At 36.3% G+C, this 22,894-nt stretch overlaps 1 protein-coding gene across 5 annotated transcripts in view; it reads left to right on the top strand.

Annotated features, from left to right (window-relative positions):
- Window positions 1-22,894, top strand: part of GPHN (gephyrin) — a 714,820-nt gene that overhangs the window by 379,318 nt on the left and 312,608 nt on the right. For 3 of the 5 annotated variants that reach the window (XM_074236098.1, XM_074236097.1, XM_074236096.1), the window contains 3 exons: window positions 4,002-4,019; window positions 16,404-16,413; window positions 19,289-19,561. In XM_074236098.1, the coding sequence (XP_074092199.1) occupies window positions 4,002-4,019; window positions 16,404-16,413; window positions 19,289-19,561 (301 nt within the window). Of the gene's footprint in view, window positions 1-3,891; window positions 3,897-4,001; window positions 4,020-16,403; window positions 16,414-19,034; window positions 19,562-21,306; window positions 21,415-22,894 lie in introns of those variants that run through there. The other 2 variants (XM_074236095.1, XM_074236094.1) reach the window with 2 other exon arrangements.

The raw sequence follows: 22,894 nt of genomic DNA, 5'->3' as shown, positions 1-22,894 counted from the left end.
CACTGTGGAACTCTGTCCTCTGTCCCTGGAACAGGACTCTGGGGTTCTGACCACATTCAGATCCTGATCGCAGTCTAGGCCCCCCCATAGAACAGCAGGGCCCCCCACCTCAGTCCCGTGGCAGTGGGGTACGCTTATGGTCATTCACAGACCAGGAAGTAAGACAGAGACTCACATACTCAAAAAAGCTCAGGAAGCACCCCAAAACCAGGCACAGACTGGAGAAATGTGTAAGCAGATAAAAAAGAGGAACACCATTTAGAAATACTTTGCCTGTGATCCCAAGAAGGATCAAAACACTCAGTCTGAAGATGCAGAAATACAAGCTCCTGCATCTAAAGTCTCCAAGAAAAACAAGTTGGGCTCAGGCTATGACAGAGTTCAAAAAAGACTTTGAAAATCAAGTGAGGGAGATAGAAGAAAAATTGGGGAAAGAAATGAGAGAGATGCAGGAAAAACATGAAAAAGAAGTCAGCAGCTTAGTCAAGGAGATCCAGAACAATACTGAAGAAAATAACATGTTAAAAACCAGCATAAGTCAAATGGATAAAACAGTTCAAAAAGTTATTAAGGAGAAGAATGCTTTAAAAAGCAGAATTGGGGCAGCTAGGTGGCACAGTGGATAAAGCACCAGCTTTGGAATCAGGAGTACCTGCATTCAAATCCAGTCTCAAACATTTAATAATTACCTAGCTGTGTGGCCTTGGGCAAGCCAGTTAACCCCATTTGCCTTGCAAAAACCTTAAAAAAAAACAGAATTGGCCAGATGGAAAAAAAGATAAGAAAGCTCTTTGAGGAAAACAAATCCTTCAGACAAAGAATAGAACTCAGGGAAATTGGTGAATTTATGAGAAATGAGGACTCAATACTTCAAAATCAAAAGAATGCAAAATTAGAAGAAAATGTGAAACATCTTATTGAAAAAACAACTGATATGGAAAACAGATTTAGGAAAGATAATTTAAAAGTTATTGGAATACCTGAAAGTCATGACCAGGAAAAGAGCCTTGACATCATTTTCAAAGAATTACTACCGGAATATTGCCCTGATATCCTAGAAGCAGAAGGCAAAATAGAAATGGAGAGAATCCACCCATCTCCCCAAGAAAGAGATCCCAAAAAAACAACCCCCGGAAATATTATAGCCAAGTTCCAGAACTCCCAAGTCAAAGAGAAAATATTACAAGCAGCCAGAAGGACACAATTCAAACATCATGGAGCTTCAGTCAGGATCACACAGGACTGATATATCAGCAACCACATTAAAAGCTCATAGGGCTTAGAATATAATATTCCAGAAGGCAAAAGAGCTCAGAATGCAACTGAGAATCAACTATCCAGCAAAACTGAACATCCTCTTCCAGGGAAAAAGATGGACTTTCAATGAACCAGGGGAATTTCAAAGGTTCCTGTTGGAATGGCCAGAGCTGAACAGAAGGTTTGATCTTCAAATACAGGACTCAGATGAAGCATAGAGAGTGGAGGAGAAGGGGAAAATATGAGGCATTTAATGATGATGAACTACATGTATTCCTGTATAGAAAAAAATGATACTGATAATACTCATATGAGTCTTCTCATTCAGTTGAGCAGGTAGAATGAGCTTTTATAGATGAAGCACAGGAGAAGGCTGAATTTGAAGATATAATGTGGTATAAAAATGGAGTCAATAGATAAAAGGGAAATGTAATGGGAGAAAGAAAAAGGAGAGGAGGAATAGGATAAGATATTTTATATAATAAGATTTTTCTTTATTACAATGAGCTATTGCAATGATATGGAAGGGGGGAGGCAAGGGGGAATGAGGGAATTCACTCTCATCAGAGGTAGCTAGGAGAGGAAACAGCATATATACTCAATGAGATGTAGACATCTGGAATAAGGAGAGAAGGGGGACAGGGGTAAGGGGGCAATGTAAGTGATGGAGGAGAGGATGTATCATGGTGGGAGAGTGGTCAGATAGCACACTTTCTTCTTTACTTCTTGTAAAGGGCTGGGATTGAATGACCTGTCCAGGACCATAGGGCCAGGTGGATGCTGGGCCTAAGGTGTGATATGTGGGCTCAGGTCCTCTTGGCCCCAGTGTCGTGGATCTGTCTGCTGCACCACTCAGCTACCCTACAGCAGAGACAGAGTGAAAGGAGAAAGAAAATATAGTACATGGTAGTGGAGAAGTACAAATGGAGGGAGTTGCAATCAGCAAAGGCAATGGTGGAAAAATATGGAAATAACTTTTGTGATGGACTTATCATAAAGAACGTGATCCACCCACGACAGAGCTGGTGGTGTTGGAACACAGACTAAAGCACATTTTTTAATTATTATTATTATTATTTTGGGGGGGGGGTTGCAGGGCAAATGGGACTGGGTGGCCTGCTTGTGGCTGCACAGCTAGGTGATTATTGGGTGTCTGAGGCCAGATTTGGACCCAGGTACTCCTGGCTCAAGGGCCAGTGCTATGTCTGCCACCCATTTGCCTCTACTATTACTACTATTACTATGTTATTATTTTTTTGTTGTTGTTTTTGTAGGTCAATGGGGTTGCGGTGACTTGCATCGGGTCGCACAGCTAGGTGATCTTGGGTGTATGGGGCCAGATTTGGCCTCGGTGCTCCTGACTCCAGTGCCAGTGCTCTGTCCATTGCGCCACCTGGCCATACCTACAATAATAATAATTATTATTGTTGTTGTTGTTGTTGTTGTTGTTATTTTAATTTTTTTTCTCTCCCCTTTGCTTTATCGCTCATGTGGATCTATATTTGGGGGGGGGAGTATTATGTTTCTTCTTAAACAAGAAAATTTTAGTAATGTATAAAAAACATTTGTACAAAATAAGAATAAATAAATTTTTAAAAAAAGAAAAAAAAAGAATTTTATTTCTTCCTGATTTTCCGCAGTCATCAGCTTCCTTTAGTTCCATTCTGTATTTGAAAGATTTATTTTCTTCAGATAGCTTTTCTATCTCCTTTTCCAGCTGGCCAATTCTGCTTTTTAAGGCATTCTTCTCCTCATTTACTTTTTATTTTGCTTTTTCCATTAGGCCTAAACTGGTTTTTTAACATATTTTCTTCAGTATTTTTTTTGTATATTTTTCACCAAACTTTTGATTTGGTTTTCATGATTTTTCTGCATCACTCTCATTTCTCCTCCCAATTTTTCCTCCATCTCTCTTAAGGTCTTTTTTTGAGCTCATCTATACTCTGAGCCCATTTTCTATTTCTCTTGGAGGTTTTGGATATGGAAACTTCGATTTTTTTCATCATCTGAGTATGTATTTTAATCTTCCATGGGACTAAAGTAGTTCTCTATGGTCAGATTCTTCCTTTTTTGGTTGTTTACTCATTTCCTCAGCCCAAGACAGCCCTTCCAAGGCTTTGGGGTTTTGGGGACCTTTATTCCTCTAAGGTCTTATGTTCTCTTGCCTGTGCTTTTATGGACTTCCATTCTTCCCTCTGCCCTGGGGCTATAAGGAGGGTTCCTGCTGTCTTAGTATAGAAACTCAAACTTCTATATCTGAGTGTAGGCAAACAGCAGAGCCCTAGCCCAGGGAGAGCAGAGAAATCTCTGCAGACTTCCCTTACTGTCTCTGGGGGTTGCAGGCTGCTTTCTCTAAATTCTTGCTGCAGATTCTGTGGCTGGTGCTCCTCACTCCACATTGATTCTGGTGTAGCAGAGTTCTCCCCTCCCCTTCAAGCTGTTGCATGTTATCTCTGGGCTGTGCTGGGCTGGGCTGTGCTGCAGCCACAGCTTTTTTTCCAACTCCCAGTCCTGGTTAAATATACCATTCCCATGAAACTTCTAAGTTATCTTGGACTGGGAAAATGTATCACTCAGTCTTTCTCTGGCTTCTGCCCCTCTAAATTTTGGCTAGTGTCATTTGTTTTTTTGGAGTTTGGGTTGGGGGGGAAGGAGTTCCCGGGAAATGCTGCCTTTAGGCCACCATCTTGGCTCCCCTGCTTATCATTTTTAAGGAAAATTACATTTATTCCTATGCTCTCTAGTCTTTTTAATAGTAAGAAGTGTTTTATTTTGTCAGTCTTTTTTTTAGCATCTATTAAGATATCCTATCATTATTGATATGGTTAATTATGTAGATTATTTCCAAATATTGAACCATCCTGCATATCTGACATAATTCCTATCTGAGCATAGTGTATTATCCTATTGATAACTTGCTGTAATCTCTTTGCTATTATTTCATTTAATTTTTTTCAATATTCATTAGAGAGATTGTTCTATATTTTTCTTTGATTTGGCTCTTCCTTGGTTTAAGTATCAGTACCATGTTGGTGTCATAAAAGGAATTTGGCAGAACTTATTCACATATTGTTTCAAATAGTTTTTATAGAAGTGGAGTTAATTATTCTTTAAATTTTTGGTATATTCATCTGGCTTTGAAGATTTTTTCCTTAGGGAGTTCACTGATGACTTGTTCAATTTCTTTTTCTGAAATGTCATTATTTAAGTATTTTATTTCTCTTTTGTTAAGCTGGGCATTTTATATTTTAGGAAATATTCAACCCTTTCATTTATATTGTCAGATTTGTTGGCATTCAGTTGAGCAAAATAGCTCCAAATTATTACTTTAATTTACTTCTCTTTGGTAATTGGTTCACCCTTTTAATTTTTGATACTGGTAATTTGGTTTTCTTTTCTTTTTTAAATCAAATTGACTAAAGGTTTATCTATTTTATTGGAGTTTTTCATAAAACCAACCCAGTTTTATTTACTAGTTCAGTAGTTTTCTTTTAATTTTATTAATTTCTTCTTTGATTTTCAAATTTTCAAATTTGTTATTTATATGGGGATTTTTAATTTGTTCTTTTTCTCCCTTTTTTTACTTGCATGCCCAATTCATTGTTCTTCTCTTTCTCTGTTTCATTAATGTAAGCATGTATAGATATAAAATTTCCCCTAATAACTGCCTTGAGTGCATCCCACAAGTTTTGGTATGATGTCTTAGATGAAATTATTGATTACTTCTATGATTTGTTGCTTAATCCATTCATTCATTCATTAAAATTAGGTTATTTGGTTTCCAAATCATTTTTAGTATATCTTTTCATGATTCTTAATTACATAGAATTTTTATTACATCATGATCTGAAAAGGTTGCATTTAAAATTTCTGCTTTTCTGCCTTCGGTTATAAGGTTTTTATGTCCTAATACATGATCAATTTTTGTGTAGGTGTCATGTACCACAAAGAAGAAGGTATATTCCTACCTATCCCCATTCAGTTTTCTACAGAAGTTTATCATATTTAAAATTCTATTCACGTTCTTTACTTCCATCTTATTTATTTGTGGTTTTATCTAATTCTAAGAGAGGGAGGTTAAGGTTCCCCACTAATATAGTTTTGCTGCCTATGTCTTTCTCATTTAGCTTCTCCTCTAAGAATTTGGATGTGTGTGTGTGTGTGTGTGTGTGTGTGTGTGTGTGTGTGTGTTTAATATTGATATTACTTTTAGAAAGATGTAGCCTTCCTTATTCCTATTAATTGTATCTATTTTTGCCTTTGCTTTTGCTTTATATGAGATCAGGATTGTTACACGTGCTTTTTTTTCTACTTCTTCCGCTGAAGCATAATATATTCTGCTCCAGCCTTTTTACTTTTTTAGTCTTTTAAATTATTTATTTTCACATTAGTACAATTATTTTGTTGTGAAATAACACAACCCCATCCCCCAAAGAGATAGAGAAACCTCAAGAGAAATGAAGTGAGAGAAAAAAAAGAAAAGTATACTTCATTCTGTTTAGATACCTTCAGCTCTGTCTCTGGGATAGGTTGCATTCTTTATCATAAGTCCATCATACTTTTTTTCCCCCACAGTTGCCATCGATAACTGTACTTTCCTCCATTCTATTCCTCCCCACTCCCATTTAATTTAGTTTCCTCTCTCCTTTCACCCTGTCTCTCCTCAGAAGTGTGTTGTATCTCACTACTCTCTCCCATGATCATCCCTCTCTTCTATCACCTACATTCCCCTGTCCCCCTTCTTCCAACCCTTTCTTCTTCTTTACCCTTTAGGGTAAGATAGATTTCTATACCCAATTGAGTTTGTATGTTGTTTCCTCTCTGAGCCATTAATGATAAGAATGAAGGCTTACTCATTCCCCCTTCCACTCCATTGCAAAAACTTTTTCTTGACTCATTTACATGAATTATCTTAGCCTATTCTACTTCTCCTTTCCCTTCTAGTACATTACATTTTCACCCATGTTTATATTATACAGTTATTATCCAGCTCCTTCACATGCTTTGTCTATATATATGCTCCTTCTAATTGTTCCTGTAAATAAGGTTCATATGAGTTATCAGTATATTTTTTCCCATCCAGGAATACACACAATTCAGAATTGTTAAATACCTCATAATTAACCCTTCCCATTCACTCCCTCTCTGCTTCATCTGAGTCCTGTACTTGGAGGTGAGACTTTCTGTTCAGCTCTGGTTGTGTCAGCAGAAGAGTTTGAAATTCCCGTTTCATTTACGTCCAACTTTTTCCCTGGAAGAGGATGTTCAGTTTTGCTGGGTAGTGGATTTTAGGTTGTAATATAAGCTCTTTTGCCTTCCAGAATATTATATTCCAAGCCCTACAAGCCCTTAATGTAAACACTGCTAAACAATGTGCAATTCTGACTGTAGAGTCAAGGTAATTGAATTGTTTCTTTCTGGCTGCTTATAGTATTTTCTTTTACTTGGGAGTTCTAGAATTTGACTATAATATTTCTGGGAGTTTTTTTGAGGGGGATCCCTTTCAGGAGGTGATCAGTAGATTCCTTCAATTTCTATTTTACCCTCTGCTTCGAGGATCTCCGGGCAGTTTTGCTGGATTATTTCTTGAAAAAAGAAGTCCTGGTTATGACTTTCAGGTAGCCCAATAATTTTTAAATTAACTCCTTTGGATCTGTTTTCCAGATCAGTTGCTTTTCCAATGAGACATTTCACATCTTCTTCTAGTGTTTCTTTTTTAGATTTTTATTAAGTTTCTTGATTTCTTGCAAGGTCATCAGCTTCCTTTAGTTCCATTCTGCATTTGAAGGAGTTATTTTCTTCATATTGCTTTTTTATCTCCTTTTCCATCTGGCCCATTCTTCTTTTTAAGTCATTCTCCTCATTTTCCTTTTGAATTGTTTTTTTCAATTTGACTTAAATTGATTTTTAGCATGTTATTTTCTTCGGTGTTTCTTTGTATTTCTCACACCAAGAGTTTGACTTGGTTTTTATGATTTTTCTACATCGATCTCATTTCTCTTCCCAGTTTTTCCTTTACCTCTCTTACTTGCTTTTCAAAGTCTTTTCTGAGATCTTCCATTGCCTGAGATCATTTCCTATTTTTCTTGTATGCTTTGGATTCAGAAGCTTTGAACCTATCATCTTCTGAGTGTGTGTTTTGATCTGCCATGGTACCAAAGTAATTTTCTATGGTCAGATTCTTTTTCTGTTGTTTGCTCATTTCCTCAGTCTAGGACTAATTTGCCACAAGGCTCTTGAGGATTTTGGGGACAACTTCCAGGACCTCAATTCCCTCAAGGTCTTATGAGAGCCTCTGACTGCTCTCCTAGCTTGGGCTCTGTTCTGTGAATGACCACAAGCACTCTTCTCTGCCCTCAAACTGTGAGGAGAGTCTCTGCTCCTCTATAGTAGTAAGGGGCCCCAGGTGTGACTTGGATCACAGTATGGGCAAATAGCAGTTCTGCCCCCTGGGGAGACCTCTGCAGTCTCTCCCCACTCCCTTACCATCTATGGACAGAGTCTTGGAAGCAGCTGCTGGGTGGCTCTGTAAGGTCCTGCAGCTTCCCTGAGGCCTGTGCTGGTCTGGGCTCCACCATCACTCTAGTATGGCAGGGTCTCCTGTGAACCAATCCTCAGACCAAGAGGTCTGGAAACTGCTCCCACTGCCACAGACCCAGGTGCCCCCAGGGACCCAAGTGCCCCACAGGCTTTTCCTAGAAAGCTGGAGCTGGTTTGTGGCTGCTGCCTAGACTGCAATGAGGCTTTCTCCAACCCCTGGTCCTGGTAGAACAGATCTTTCCTGTAGATCCATCAAGCTATCTTGGGCTGGAAGATTGCTTCACTTAGTCTTTCTATTGGTTCTGCCCCCTCTTTATTTTGATTGGAGTCTTAATTTTATGGCTTTTGGAATTTTTTTTGGTGGGAGAAGAACTAGGAATTCCTTCCTTTTACTTTTATTCTGTGGTACTCTGCTTCAGATGTGTTTCTTGTAAAAAACATAATGTAGTATTTTGGTTTTTAATTCACTCTTCTATATGCTTCTGGTTTATGGGAGAGTTCATTCCACTTATGTTCACAGTTATGATTACTTACTCTGTATTTTGTTCCATCTTATCTTCCCTCTGTTTGTACTTTTCTCTCTCTTTTCACTTTACTCCTCACCAGTGTTTTGTTTCTGGCTGCTGCTTTCCTCAAGATCTACCCTCCCTTCTATCAGTTTCTTTCCCTTTTCTTCTCCCTTTAGCCTTTTACTTTTCTCCTCCCTTCCCCCCCTTTAATCAGGCCTTCCTTCTCTTTTCTTTCCCTTTTCTCCTCCTACTTCCCTATATGGTAGGATTAATTTCCAAACCCAATTGGAAATGTATGTTATTCTCTATTTGAGCCAAATCTTTTGAGAGTAAGATTTAGTCAAGACTCATATCATCCCTTCTTTCCCTCTACTATAACAGGTTCTTTGTTCCTCTTCATGTGATATTTATCTTCTTATGCTTCCATCTTCTTCTTTCAGTATAATCTTATTTTTATGTCTTAATTGTTTTATAATTGTCTTGTACCTTGAACTGTCCTAATAGAAGTACAAATCTCAAGAATTATAAACATTATTATGTCATACTCTGACCCTCTAAGTATGCTAGACTCAACTGACTCATTAGAAATTCAATTCTCAAGAGTAATAAACATCATCACATCATAATCAATTTATATCCACACCCTCTGTCCAAACACACCCCTTTCAACTGTCCCAGTAGAAATATTATTCATCAGCTATTACTATACCCTCTTTCCATGTATGCTTCCTCCAACTGTCCCAATGGAAATACAACCCTGAAGAGCTAAAAAGTTCATCATATCAGTTGATTTATATTTACACCATCTGTCCAAGTATAAACTGTCCCAATAGAAATGCAATTCTCAAGGGTTTTAAGTATCCTCACATCATAATCAATTTATTCTTGTACCCTCTAAATATGCTCCTTTCAATTGTCCTAAGAGAAATACAATTCTCAAGAATTACTGTCTTCCCATGTATGTATAAACAATTTAGTCTTACTAACATTTTTTTTCCTTTCTATTTATCTTTTTATTCATCTCTTGAATCTTGTATTTGAAGATCAAATTTTCTGTTCAGTTTATCAGGTAAGTTTGAAAGTCCTCTATTTCACTGAAAATCCATCTTTTCCCCTGAATTAATATGATGAATTTTTCAGGGTAATTGATTCTTGGTTGTAACCTAAGCTCATTTGTCCTCTGGAATATATTCCCAGTCCTCTGATCCTTTAATGTGGAAACTGAAAAGTTCTGCATAATCCTGATTGTGGTTCCATAGTATTTAAATTGCTTCTTTTTGACTACTTGCATTATTTTCTCCTTCAGCTGATATTTCTGGTATTTGGCTATAATATTCCTTGGAATTTTTATTAAGGGATCCCATTCTGGGGGTGATTGATGGATTCTGTTCTAAGATAGTTTTCCTTGATAATTTCCTGAAAGATATTGCCCAGGTTCTTTTTCTGATCATGGCTTTCAGATAGACCAATAATTTTTTCTATCTTCTGGATCTTTTTTTCCATTCAATCACTTTTCCTAAGAGGTACCTTACATTTTCTTCTATTTTTCTCATCTTTAGTTTCATTTAATGGAGTCTTGGTGCTCATAGAGTCATTAGTTTCCATTTGTTCAATCCTAATTTTTAGGATTTTATTTTCTTCAATTAGCTTTTGTTTTGCTTTTCCATTTGGCCAATTTTATTTTAAAGGATACTGTTTTCTTCAGTAAATTTTTCAGAGTTCTGCATGACTCTCATTTCTTTTATCAGTTTTTCTTCTTCCTTTCCTCTTTGGTTTTTTAAAATTCTTTTTGAGCTCTTCCAAGTGGTCTTTTTGGATTTGCAACCAGTTTATAGTCAGACCTCTTTGAGGTTTCACATGTTGGCATTTTGTCATTGCTTTCCTCTTCTAAGATGGCATTTTTATCTTCACTATCAGAATAGTAGCTATCTACGGGGTTAGTACTCTTTGTTTTGGGGGGTTTTAGCATTGTTTGTTTTGGGGGGAGGTTGCTCATTTTGAAAGTCGAACTCTGCTCCTGGAACATGTAGGATATAGTCCCAAGTTTTTTGTTCTGGGGACCAAGAGTGTGGTCCCTAGTTTTCCACTCTATGGATGTCACATGTGTTCATCTCAGGAGCTTACGGTTTGCTTTCTACATTAGAGTACCAACCTAGCCCTGTCTACTGTACCACTGTTACTGGGCTTGAACTTTGCCTTCTAAGATTGAGTGGGACCTCGTGCTGCCAACCTGCTGTACTGCTGGCCTGTTGAGCTGAAATCTGAGCTATATTGCAACTAAAAGCTTCCTGCTGGCTTCCCAGATCTTTTGCCTATATTGGGCTGCAGTCCCCTTTTATTCACGTGAGACAACTTTCTTGAACTTCCTCCAAGATATCTTTAACTTTTGAAAAATTATTTCACTCTGTTTTTTGGTAGAGTCTCCCACTTTAGAGTCTGTTTGGAGGCTTCATTTATTGTTCTTTTGGGAAAAGCTCCAGGAGCTTCCCAACTTCATTGCCATCATCTTGACTCTGCCCAGGAAGTCTCCTCTGTTTGATTTTAAAAACAAATCCATCACAGCTTCATCAATGCAATAACAGTTTGTTTTGTCCTATGTGCCATGACAATTACTTGTAAATTTAGTATTCTTGTCTTCATTAAACTATAAGATTACAAAATCCTGGGCAAGGAACTTAAGATACAAATGATATTTTCATCATTACTGCCCACTAGAGATAGAGGTTTATAAAGAGAAAGGTGATTTTTGAAAATGAACAGATGATTAAGAAAAAGATATTGGAGAACAGGATTTGAATTTTTGCACCTAAATTTAAAATATGGAATCAAAAAATACAAAAACCAAAAATATGGAACTATCAAAATGGCACAAAGTACATCCTTTAAGAAGGGGCAGAACACTTTTGTCTGTACACTTGCAGCTCTGATCAAAAGGATTTTAAACCAATTATAGAGAGGTAGGAAGAACTATCCAGTGACAGTAGCAAAAACAACAAAGAAGAATTAACAGTAGAATTGAATAATTAAGAGTAGATAAATTGTACAAAGAAAAATAGTAAGTACCCACCATTTGAGCTGTACAATGCATTGGATTCTAGATTAAAAATGGATTATGGATTTTTTTTAAAATGAACTAAAGAACACAAGGTGTAAATTTAGCATCATGGATAGAAAAGTAGGTTTATGACTCAGCAATTATTGATATTTTCTTGATTGTATTTTTTTAGTAGTAAGGACATGTGATTTCCACCCCCCCCCCCCCGATATTTGATATTCTCTCCTTTTTTGGGAATATATCCTTGTTTAAACTATTCTTCCTATTTTTTTTCTTTACCACATTTTTCTGCTTACTTTTGTAATAATCTGAAATATTAGAGTCAAAGAATAATAGTTTCATTGCCATTTCTGGAAAGATTAGTTTCTTAGAGTAATCTTAACATATCTTTTTTTTTATCAGTTTATTAATCCTGTGGGTTTTATTCTTATATGGCCTTGCCATAATCTGACTTAATCAGATCTCTCGTCTAGTTTTTTCCTTCACCTCTTCTTACTATTTCATTAGACTATAATTATTCCTAATCTCCCATCATGCTACTCCATAAGATTTTTTTACCAATGATTTTTATTAAAAACTCCTGTTGCACCTCTCTCTCTCTCTCTCTCTCTCTTTCATTCATTAACTCACTCTCTTTTTCTGTATTTGGCAAAGAGATAAAGAAGTTTAGTGGCTCATGTAATTCTATATACTTTTGGCATCCTCTTTGTGGTGATTAAAATGAAAAATGGGAAAGATAAGAAAAAATAAAATGACAAATATTGTAGCGGTTATGTGAAAACAGGCACGTTTGAAGCACTGTCAGTAGAACTGTGAAATGGTCCAGTAATTTTGGAAAGAAATTTGGAATTATGTCCCAAAAGTAACTAAACTGAACCTACTTTTTCGATCTATTCTCATTTCCCATGAGAGATCAAAGAAATGGGTAAAATTCTTATATGTGCAAAAATATTTATAGCAGCTTTCTTTGCAGTGAAAAGGAAAAAAAATTAAAGGAATGTCTATAACCAGGGGAATAGTTGAACAAATTATGATATATAAGTATATACTCTTGTGCTGTAAGAAACAATGATAGGGATGGATTCTGAGAAACCCAGGAAGACTTATATGAACTGACACAGACTGAAATGACCAGAACTATTTATATTATAACAATGGCATTGTAAAAATAAAAAAACTTTGAAAGACTTAAGAATACTTATTAATGACTAATTGTGATTCAGAAGGACAAATGATGAAGAATTTTACCATTTCCGGACAGAGAACCAGACACATTTTTGATCATGTTCAATATTAAAATTCATTTTATTTGACTATGAATAGTTCTTTATTTTGATTTTTCTTTCTCTGTCCCCTGGCACTACTCCACCTTGCCAGATTCATGAGGCAATAGAAGTCGGACATAGAATATATAAATATTTGCTAATTTAAAAATCCTTACAAATAGGTATAGAGGGGGATAGTAAAAACAAATATTGGAAAATGTGATTAAGGAGCCAAAAGTGAGAGACATTAAAGGCTATCAGCCTTTATGAGAATATGAATTCTTTGTTTTATTATTTATTTTCTTTTTTTTTTTTTTTTGGTTTTTTTCAAGGCAATGGGGTTAAGTGATTTGCCCAAAGTCACAGAACAATGTCATTATTAAATGTCTGAGGTCAGATTTGAATTCAGATTACTCCTGACTCCAGGGCTAGTGCTCTATCCACTGTGTCATCTAGCTGTCCTTTCACATATTAGCTCTTGATGAACATTTTCTTCAATAAGATATAGAACATTTAATAACAGCATAAAAACTGAAATTGTCTCTATCCTAAAAGACAGAAAATGATAGGTTCCTGATATGAGAGACATTTTCAAATCACCAGGCTGTGTACAGTCGGACTACTGACTTATGAGAGCTTCATTAATCTCAGCTTAGAAAATGAATAAAAATGAAACAATACAGTCTACAAGCTAAACTCCTATCTGACATTTAATCAAGGTATTGACACTAAGTTGAAAATGGATAAATAGACAGACATTAACACAAAGAATTACCATTTCCTAAGGAATTTTTCTTTTAATCGCCACAAAGAGGATGCCAAAAACAAGGAAACTACTTTCCTCTTTCTACCTACCTGTTTATTGAAATTCAGTAGAATGTACTAAGATCATTAAGAAAGGGACTTGGTGAGTTTTTTGACCAAAATCAAACACAAAACCTGATATATTATAGATAACACAATAAATACATATTGAATGAGTGAAAAATTGTAAACTATTAACGTGTATTCTGGTTCATTTATAGAAGAGCTTATCCAGTTCTTAATACAATGTCTCTAACTTCTCATACTTTGCAATAGATATTGACATATAAGCTAGAAAATCTTCATAGTAATCTTTTTTGAGATTTTAATCATAAATATTTCAGTATGATGTAACCAAGTATCTCATGAATTAATATTTCTTACTACCATTGGATTTATGAGAAAAACCCTTATTTATCTCTCCAAAGGTATAAATAAGATAGAAGAGACAGAGACAGTGAGAGATTATAATAATATAAATTCTATTTAGCCCAAAAGTATAAATAGGAGAGACAGAGAGAGATTATAATGATATAAATTCCAGTTAGCTATAACTTTCATACTGACCTTGGAGTCAGTAAGACAGGAGTTCAAATCCAGCCTTAGACACTTGACACAATAAATAGCTATGCGAACCTGAACAAGTTACTTAACCCTGATTGCCTCACATTCAGAGTTATCTCCAATCATCCTTATTCATATCTGGCCACTAGATCCAAATGGCTCTGGAGGAGAAAGTGAGACTAGTGCCTTAGTTTAGCAACCCCCCTCACTTAAATCCAATTCATGTGCTGGCGGAGCCAAGATGGCAGCAGGAGAAGAGCCTCTCCTAGGTGATCTCTCCAAAATATTTCAAAAATCTTAAAATTATGACTCTTACCTCAATTTTTGAGACAGAACCCACAGAAAGATCTAGTGAGGCAATTCTCCAGCCCAAGGTAACCTGGAAAATAGTGGAAAAACTCTGTTCCACAGGGTTAGAGGGGCAGCCCTGCCAGATTGAAGAAACTTCAGCCTCCTGGGAAAAGCCCTAGGGTGCCTGGGAGCCATGGCTCCCAGCAGCAGAAGCTGACCTGTACTCCAGGGAGCACCAAGCACAACTTGGAAGATCAGCAGGGACACCTCTGCCAGAGTGAGCATGAAGCCCAGGCCCTCAGTGTAACTGCGGCACTCATTGCAGCCATGGCAGCCCAGATCCAGGAAACAGAAGTAGGCCCATGGAGCCAGCAAGCCAGAGCCTCTAGGCAGCTGCGCCCTGAGTGCTCAGCCCACCAAAGGTAAGGGAGTAGAGGGAGACTTCCAAGGTCTCTCCTCTGTCCCTGGAACAGGACTCTGGGGCTCTGACCACATTCAGATCCTGATCAAAATCTAGGTCCCCATAGAACAAGGACACAGACACCCCTAGCCCCCTGGCAGAGGGATGCACTTGTGTCATTGACAGACCAGGAGAGCAGTCAGAGCCTCACACATTGGTGGGGGGGGGGGGTGTCCCAACAAAACTCAAAAGCTCAGGAAGCACCCCAAAACCAGGCACAGGCTGGAGAAATGAGTAAACAGAAAAAAAAGGAACCTGACCATTAACAAATACTTTGTGATCCCAAGGAGGATCAAAATACTCAGTTTGAAGATGAGGAAGTACAAGTTTCTGCACCTAAAGACTCCAAGAAAAATAGAAGTTGCGCTCAGGTTAGGACAGAGCTCAGAAAAGATTTTGAAAATCAAGTCAAGGAGATAGAAGAAAAATTGGGAAAAGAAATGAAAGAGATGCAGGAAAAACATGAAAACAAAGTCAGCAGCTTAGTTAAGGAGATCCAAAAAAATGCTAAAGAAAATAGCCTGTTAAAAACCAGCATAGGTCAAATGGATAAAACAGTTTAAAAAGTTATTGAGGAGAAGAATGTTTTAAAAAGTAGAATTGGTCAGATGGAAAAGGAGATAAGAAAATTCTCTGAGGAAAACAAATCCTTCAGATGTAGAATGGAGCTAAAGGAAGCTGATGACTTTATGAGAAATCAAGACACAATACTTCAACACCAAAAGAATGAAAAATTAGAAGAAAATGTGAAACATCTCATTGAAAAAAACAACTGATATGGAAAACAGATTCAGGAAAGATAATTTAAAAATTATTGGGGTACCTGAAAGTCATGATAAGGAAAAGAACCTTGACCTCATTTTTAAAGAATTCCTACAGGAAAATTGCCCTGATATCCTAAAAGCAGAGGGCAAAATAGAAATTGAGAGAATCCACCGATCTCCCACGGAAAGAGATCCAAAAAAACCAACCTCCAGGTATATTATAGCCAAGTTCCAGAATTCTCAAGTTAAAGAGAAAATATTACAAGCAGCCAGAAGAACACAATTCAGACATCATGGAACTGCAGCCAGGATCACACAGGACTTAGCAGCAACTACTTTACAGGCTCATAGGGCTTGGAATATAATATTCCAGAAGGCAAAAGAGCTCAGAATGCAAGAGAGAATCAACTACCCAGCAAAACTGAACATCTTCTTCCAGGGGAAAAGATGGACTTTCAATGAAACAGGGGAATTTCAAATATTCCTGTTGAAACAACAAAAGCTGAACAGAAAGTTTGACTTTCAAGTAAAGGACTCAGGTGAAGCATAGAGAGTGGAGGAGAGGGGTAAATTATGAGGGACTTAATGATGATGAACTGTGTGTATTCCTGGATAGAAACTGATAACACTCACATGAATCTTCTCAGGTAATAGAGCAGCTAGAAGGAGCTTTTATAGATGAAACACAGGAGATAGCTGAATTTAAAGATATAATAGACTGTAAAAATGTAGTCAATGGCTAAAAGGGAAATGTACTGGGAGTAAGAGAAAAGAGAGGTAGGCTAAGATATTTCATATAAAACTTTTTTTTGAAGTGAGCTTTTACAATGATATGGAAGGGGGAACGCTAGGGGAAATGAGGAAACCTTCACTTTCATCAGAAATGACTCAGAGAGGAAACAGGGTATAGACATCTAGAGTAAAAAGGAGAGAAGGTGGACAGGGGAAGGAGGGGATGTGGGTGATAGAGGAGAGGGTAGATCATAGAAAATAGTCAGATATAACACATTTCCTTTTTTACTTTTTACAAGTTGCTGGGATTGGGTGGCCTGTCTGGGACCACAGGGCCAAGTGGTTGCTGGGTCTCTGGGGTGGTATGTGGGCTTGGGACCTCTTGGCCCCAGGGCTGATGCTTTGTCCACTGCACCACTCAGCTACCCTATGGCACATTTTAGAAGAGGGATAGAGTGAAAGGAGAGAGAAAATTAATATATGTTAGTGAGGAAGAATGGATGGAGGGAATTACAATCAGCAACAGCAACTGTGGAAAAATATGGAAGTAACTTCTGTGATGGACTTATGAATGTAATCCACCCAAGACAGAGCTGATGGTATCAGAACATAGACTGAAACACATTTTGTTCTTTCTTTTACTTTATTTCTCATAAGGTTCTATATTTTTTGTGGGGGAGGGGTATTATGTTTACTCTTAAAGAATATTTTAGTAATGTGTAAATAAAGTCATATTAACAAAAAAAAAGAAAGAAACCAGGAGGGATGGGAATTCAGGGAAGCATGGAAGGATTTGCATGAACTGATGCTGAGGGAGATGAGCAGAACCAGAAAAACATTGTACACTCTAACAGCAACATGGGGGTGATGACCAACCTTGATGCACTTGCTCATTCCATCACTGTGTAACAATCAGGGACAATTTTGGGCTATCTGTGATGGAGAATACCATCTGTATCCAGAGAAAGAATTGTGGAGTTTGAACAAAGACTAAAGACTATTACCTTCAATTTGGAAAAAACAAATCGTTATCTTATTATTTAATTTTGCTGTCTCTTACACTTTATTTTTCTTCCTTAAGGATATGATTTCTCTCTCATCACTTTCAATTTAGATCAATGCATACTGTAGAAACAATGTAAATACTAACAGACTACCTTCTGTGGGGGGTGGGGGGAGGGAAGCAAGAATAGGGATAAATTTGTAAAACTCAAAATAAACAAAATCTTTCATTAAAAAAAAATCCAGTTCATGTGCTTATGGCATCACTCCTTTGATGTCATGTTCTTCTCCAAGAACAAAGGGCAAACATTATCATACACACACACACACACACACACACATATAGACACAGAGGGTGTTCCAAAAGTCTTAATGTAATTTTAAATTATTTAAGATTTAATAAATTATTAAAGCTTTATTTTTAAATGTATTTAACATATTATTAAAACTTCTATAATTTCAAACTACACTAAGATCTTTGGAATACTATATAGATACAGATATAGAAAAAGAGATAAAGATATAGAAACCAACCTACAGAGAGAGAGAGAGAGAGAGAGAGAGAGAGAGAGAATGTTTCATTTATACCAAGAACATCAATACTAATATGATTCAATTTTTTAAATGTTATAGCAGCTTATTGAACATTGGACAAAGATTTCACATCAAGAGTACTAGCCATAGGGGTGACTAGGTTGCCCAGTGGATAGAGCACTGGCCCTGGAGTCAGGAGTACCTGAGTTCAAATGCGGCCTCAGACACTTAATAATTACCTAGCTGTGTGATCTTGGGCAAGCCACTTAACCCCATTGACTAGCAAAAAAAAAAAAAAAAAAAAAACCACCAAAAAAAAGGAGTACTAGTCATTAAATTAATGTTTATAAGTTATCTAACAGCTGTTTCTTAACTCACTAATCTTCATTTCCGTCATTCTGCTATTGAGACTGTAGAAAGAGAAAAGAAGAGTTCCATAAGACTGAGAGTTATTTCTAAATTATCTTCGTTTCTTGGGTTTCCATGACCCAAAAATGTATCAATTAGTTGCAGTCTATTTTCAATGGCCCTCTGTGTACTAAACTAGCATGGTCTTCAGAAAGCAAGCACACAGAGTGACTAGAATCTTACGTGAAGCTTTTCCACCTTGTTTGACTTCTTGGGTTTTTGGCCTATTAGATAACAGCTTCTCAGGGTAACATTCATGCTAAGAGGAAACAATGGATTAGGACCTTGAGGAAGATTATTTGAGACATATATGCATAAAAAATACCTAGGCCAAAAACACCTGATATTTTCCCCTCTATTAATACTTCCCTTGCCCTCTACTCATCACTAAATAGGAGTTATTATCTGAACTCATCACTGAATTGCTGTTCACTAAGCTCTTTTCATTTGTACTTTTTAATTATATCAGCTCTCATTTATCTTACCAGGAGAAATCAGGGACAATATTTAATGTTTTCTGAGTGTTCTACATAATCATAGTAACACAACATGTAAGAATATGAAAAAAAATAAAAAATAAAGAGTATGAAATGTACCATTCAAGTGGTAGGGACTCAGTAAAATTTTTTGTAAGAATGAATTAAAAATAATATAAAAGAATGTGATAAGTGGGAAACAGCTACAAACATGGTCCTTTGAAGGCTACATCTCTGAAAATAAATTAGTTTATTTTGTATAATGATCTAATACCATATTCTAAGCTTTTCTGTGAAAATTCTTTTACTTCTTCCAAGATCTGTTTTTAGATGCCAGTTGTGTATGTGTTAATATGTGTTCAGTTCATTATATGAGAAAAGTTGTATTTGAAATTCTTACATTATGGTCTACACAATATGATGTTTGTGGCTTGAAAAGCAATCTCTTTATAAATAGTGTTTCAAACATGTTTTGTTCACATTTCCTTGAAAACTTTTAATTTAATGAATATACATGCTGCTATTCTAGTGACAGATAGTTACAAAGTTAATACAACTATTCATCATCTTTTTATATGCTTCAAAAGGCACCCCTTCATCACAGTCTTTTCTTCCTCTTGTACACAGGAATGTTTTCAGTTTATACTGCCAGCCCTACCTCATGCCATTGACCTTTTACGTGATGCTATTGTAAAAGTAAAAGAAGTACATGATGAACTTGAAGATTTGCCTTCTCCACCACCTCCTCTTTCCCCTCCTCCTACTACCAGCCCCCACAAGCAGACAGAAGATAAAGGGGTTCAGTGTGAGGAAGAGGAAGAAGAGAAAAAAGACAGTGGTGTTGCTTCAACAGAAGACAGTTCTTCATCACATATAACAGCAGCAGCAATTGCAGCCAAGGTAAGTCTACTTAATTTAGAAAGGAAGGCAGTTTTAGTTTTATATTAAATAATACATAAACCCTTTGTGGCTTTTCTGTGTTTATTAGCATTTTGAATGACAAGAAAGGAAAACTTTATGATTATTAAGGTAAATTGTGAAATTAATTCCACAGCAATTCACCCGCTTAAATAACCATTTTACTGCATCCCAGAATATTTTCAAGGATAGTTTATCACTGTCTCACATATCACTAATGTTTTCCTAAGTAATTACCTAAAATACATTTCTCTGTTACTTTTTCTAGTATACATATTAACACTAATGTTTTTATGTTAATTACTTTTGTAATGAATGACCTATCATTCCATAAGAATAGCTTCCAAGATAAATTTTACAATTTTAGGAAATAAAACTCCATGCTGTTAATGTATAAAACCCAATTATTCTCAGAAACTTTTTGCTTGTGTTTAGGAATAGTACATGAATTTTCTTATCTGAAAGTTATCAAAGTAGAGTCTCAGGTTCTTTAGCTCTTTATAAGGAAAACCCAGCTATCCTACTTTTTTAATGAAATTCCAGTTTTCTTCCTAGGAGTATCCAAATGGAAAGAGATCAGATTTTGACCGATTTTGAATATGTTACATATATATGCCAACATAATTTTTCCCTTAAAAATTCAATGCAATATTGTCTTATTACCTTACCCCCTGACATATGATTAAAATAACATTTGAATAAATGTTTCATTTAACAAAATACAGCAGTGCTAAAAATTATCCCACAGTAATCATCTAAATGAAATGTATGTTTTGTTTCATTGTGTTTTAATTTTAATATTTCTTTCCTTTCCCCAATTTTATCTCTTTCAAAATTCCTTTTGCTGTTTTCTTAAGAATTGATGAGTTTCCAGTTAGTACATAAGTCATTCTTTTTTTACACATCAAAACAAAACAACACTCCTAGAACCTTCCTATGTATCTTAACACATCATTGCAATTTTGGTTTCAGCACTTAATAGTAGGTCATCTTTATTGCCCTACACAGCACACCACTCAGCACAGATATCATGTAGTTCTTCTAGGGAACCACATGAAAGGGAAACATGTAAGAGTATCATTAGGAATCTAGTTTAATGTAAACTTCCTAGGTAATCTTGGTACCTCACTGAAATATTCTGAAACAAATTCAGAGGAGAACGGAAATGGAATCAATCTATGCACACAGAGAGGTTCTTTAGGCATCTAGATTCCACCTAACCCAGAAAAAGTCTCAGGATCACTGTTGCTACTTCATATGCATTAAGCATTTGCTTTTATCAAAGTCATATTATGCTGCTTCTTGTTTAAAAGCTAGCAGTTTAGAAGAATGGAAATGAGGAATGATTGCTTCTGTATTGCCCACTGTTCAGAACTCATTTCCTTACACGTAAAAATCTTCTGCTTTTACTCTGTAGTCATACTGTATTGAGTGCAATTAGAATTATAAATCCACCATTGTTGATTGAAGTTTTATTAATATAGCTAGCAATGCATTATCATACTTAATGTGTTAATTATGTTGAAATAACTGGAGCCAATGAGTTAATTTTTTTAAAGCAATGTGGAACTTAATATTTAAACTGTCCATTCCGCCTCTAAGTTTGTAAGAATTTGTCATTTCATTGTCCCATCTGTTTTCACCCTTGTTCCTTTTCAGTCATTTTGCTTGTATAGGTTCATGTTTTCCTATCACTGTATTCATAGCTGTTATGTATTGTGCATTAGAAGCATCCATTCTACACCAGTACTGCTGTTATCATGGCACACGGTGAGCAGCCCATTCCTGGTCTCATCAGTTATTCCCATCACGCAACAGGCAGTGCAGGAGAACGGGTAAGACAAACCTACAAGAGGCTTTTGCGTTAATCGTTTTTGTGAACATACTGCCTGCCTCCTATCTTACTTAGTGTTTAGAGAAGATGTGTTTATCAGTTTTTATACTGATGAATCTTCAGCAATGTTTTTTTTTTACATCGAATTTAAATGCCACTGAGCATAAATAAATTACATTTAACAGAGTATTAACAGTAGGGCAATAGAGTTTAAGTTAACTAGTTTGTCAATAAGCTTCCATCACATAAACCACCAAGAATTTCATTGCTTAGAAGTCTGTGTTTCTGTTTGTTCAGCAGTTTCATCTCACATCTTTAAATTAATCACCCAACCTAATTAAGTTTATCTCTTAAAATAATCACTAGAGTATTTTTTGTTTTGGGGGGGGGTTTAGGGTTTTTTTTGCAAAGCAAAAGGGGTTAAGTGGCTTGCCTAAGGCCACACAGCTAGGTAATTATTAAGTGTCTGAGACAGGATTTGAACCCAGGTACTCCTGACTCCAGGGCCGGTGATTCATCCACTGCACCACCTAATCGCCCCTTAATCACTAGAGTATTATTTTTTACTATATTTTACTATATTTACTATTTTATTTTTTCATGAGGTTGTATTCTTTTTAAAGTAATTTTCAGTAGACCACTACTTATATTTTCTATGTTTTAATCACATATTCATTCTTATAAATTCTGTGTCTGATTTCTTACTCCTTCAGTGTTCCCTTTGGTTCTAAATCAGTAATCACTAAAAAAAACACAACAACAATAACAACTAGAAAAGCAAAACAAAAAGATAGAAGCTTTAGGGAGGAACAAAATAACCTGTTTAAGACAATAGCTGAGTTAAGAACTTAGGAAGTTAAGAAAAAAGGGAAAATTTAGTTGCTCAGACAAATAAGTGAAGGACAACATTAATTTGGTTTATGATGCTATATAAGGAGAACCAAAATTACTCTTCTCCAATACTCAAAAGGATCTGTTACCTCCTCAATTCAGGAATTCCATTCAGAGTTGCAATTGGAACCATCAGTGCCTCTGCCCATCTTGTATGTCTCTCATCCAGGTCCTCCCAAAAGTTTGTGATTAGACATCCTCCCAAATGTTCTTAAGACTTTCCTCACTTTTCCCCAACATTGTGGAACATTTTGACCCTCTACCTATCATTCTTTGTTCTTGCCTCATGACTAGCTATTTCCTCTTTCTGTCATAAAATGGTTTGATAACATCCTTCATTCCTTTTAATCTTTAGAGTTTTTCATTGGTGATATATTTCAACTTAATCACATCTACCAAGCACCTTTCCATGCCCCTCCTTGTGATATTAATCTTTAATTCATTGGAGACACTGATGTTCCACGTCTTATTGGCATACATCAAGACTTTTAAACTGTTTGTATTATATGGGCCTTTGTTATTATGGGAAGTTTGGGGTCATTAAAAATGTTTTCCGGGGGGGACTAGGTGGCATAGTGGATAGAGCCCCA

Source organism: Macrotis lagotis, chromosome 4, assembly GCF_037893015.1.
Source record: "Macrotis lagotis isolate mMagLag1 chromosome 4, bilby.v1.9.chrom.fasta, whole genome shotgun sequence".
NCBI lineage: Eukaryota > Metazoa > Chordata > Mammalia > Peramelemorphia > Peramelidae > Macrotis > Macrotis lagotis.
This window is presented reverse-complemented; position numbering and strand designations above follow the sequence as displayed.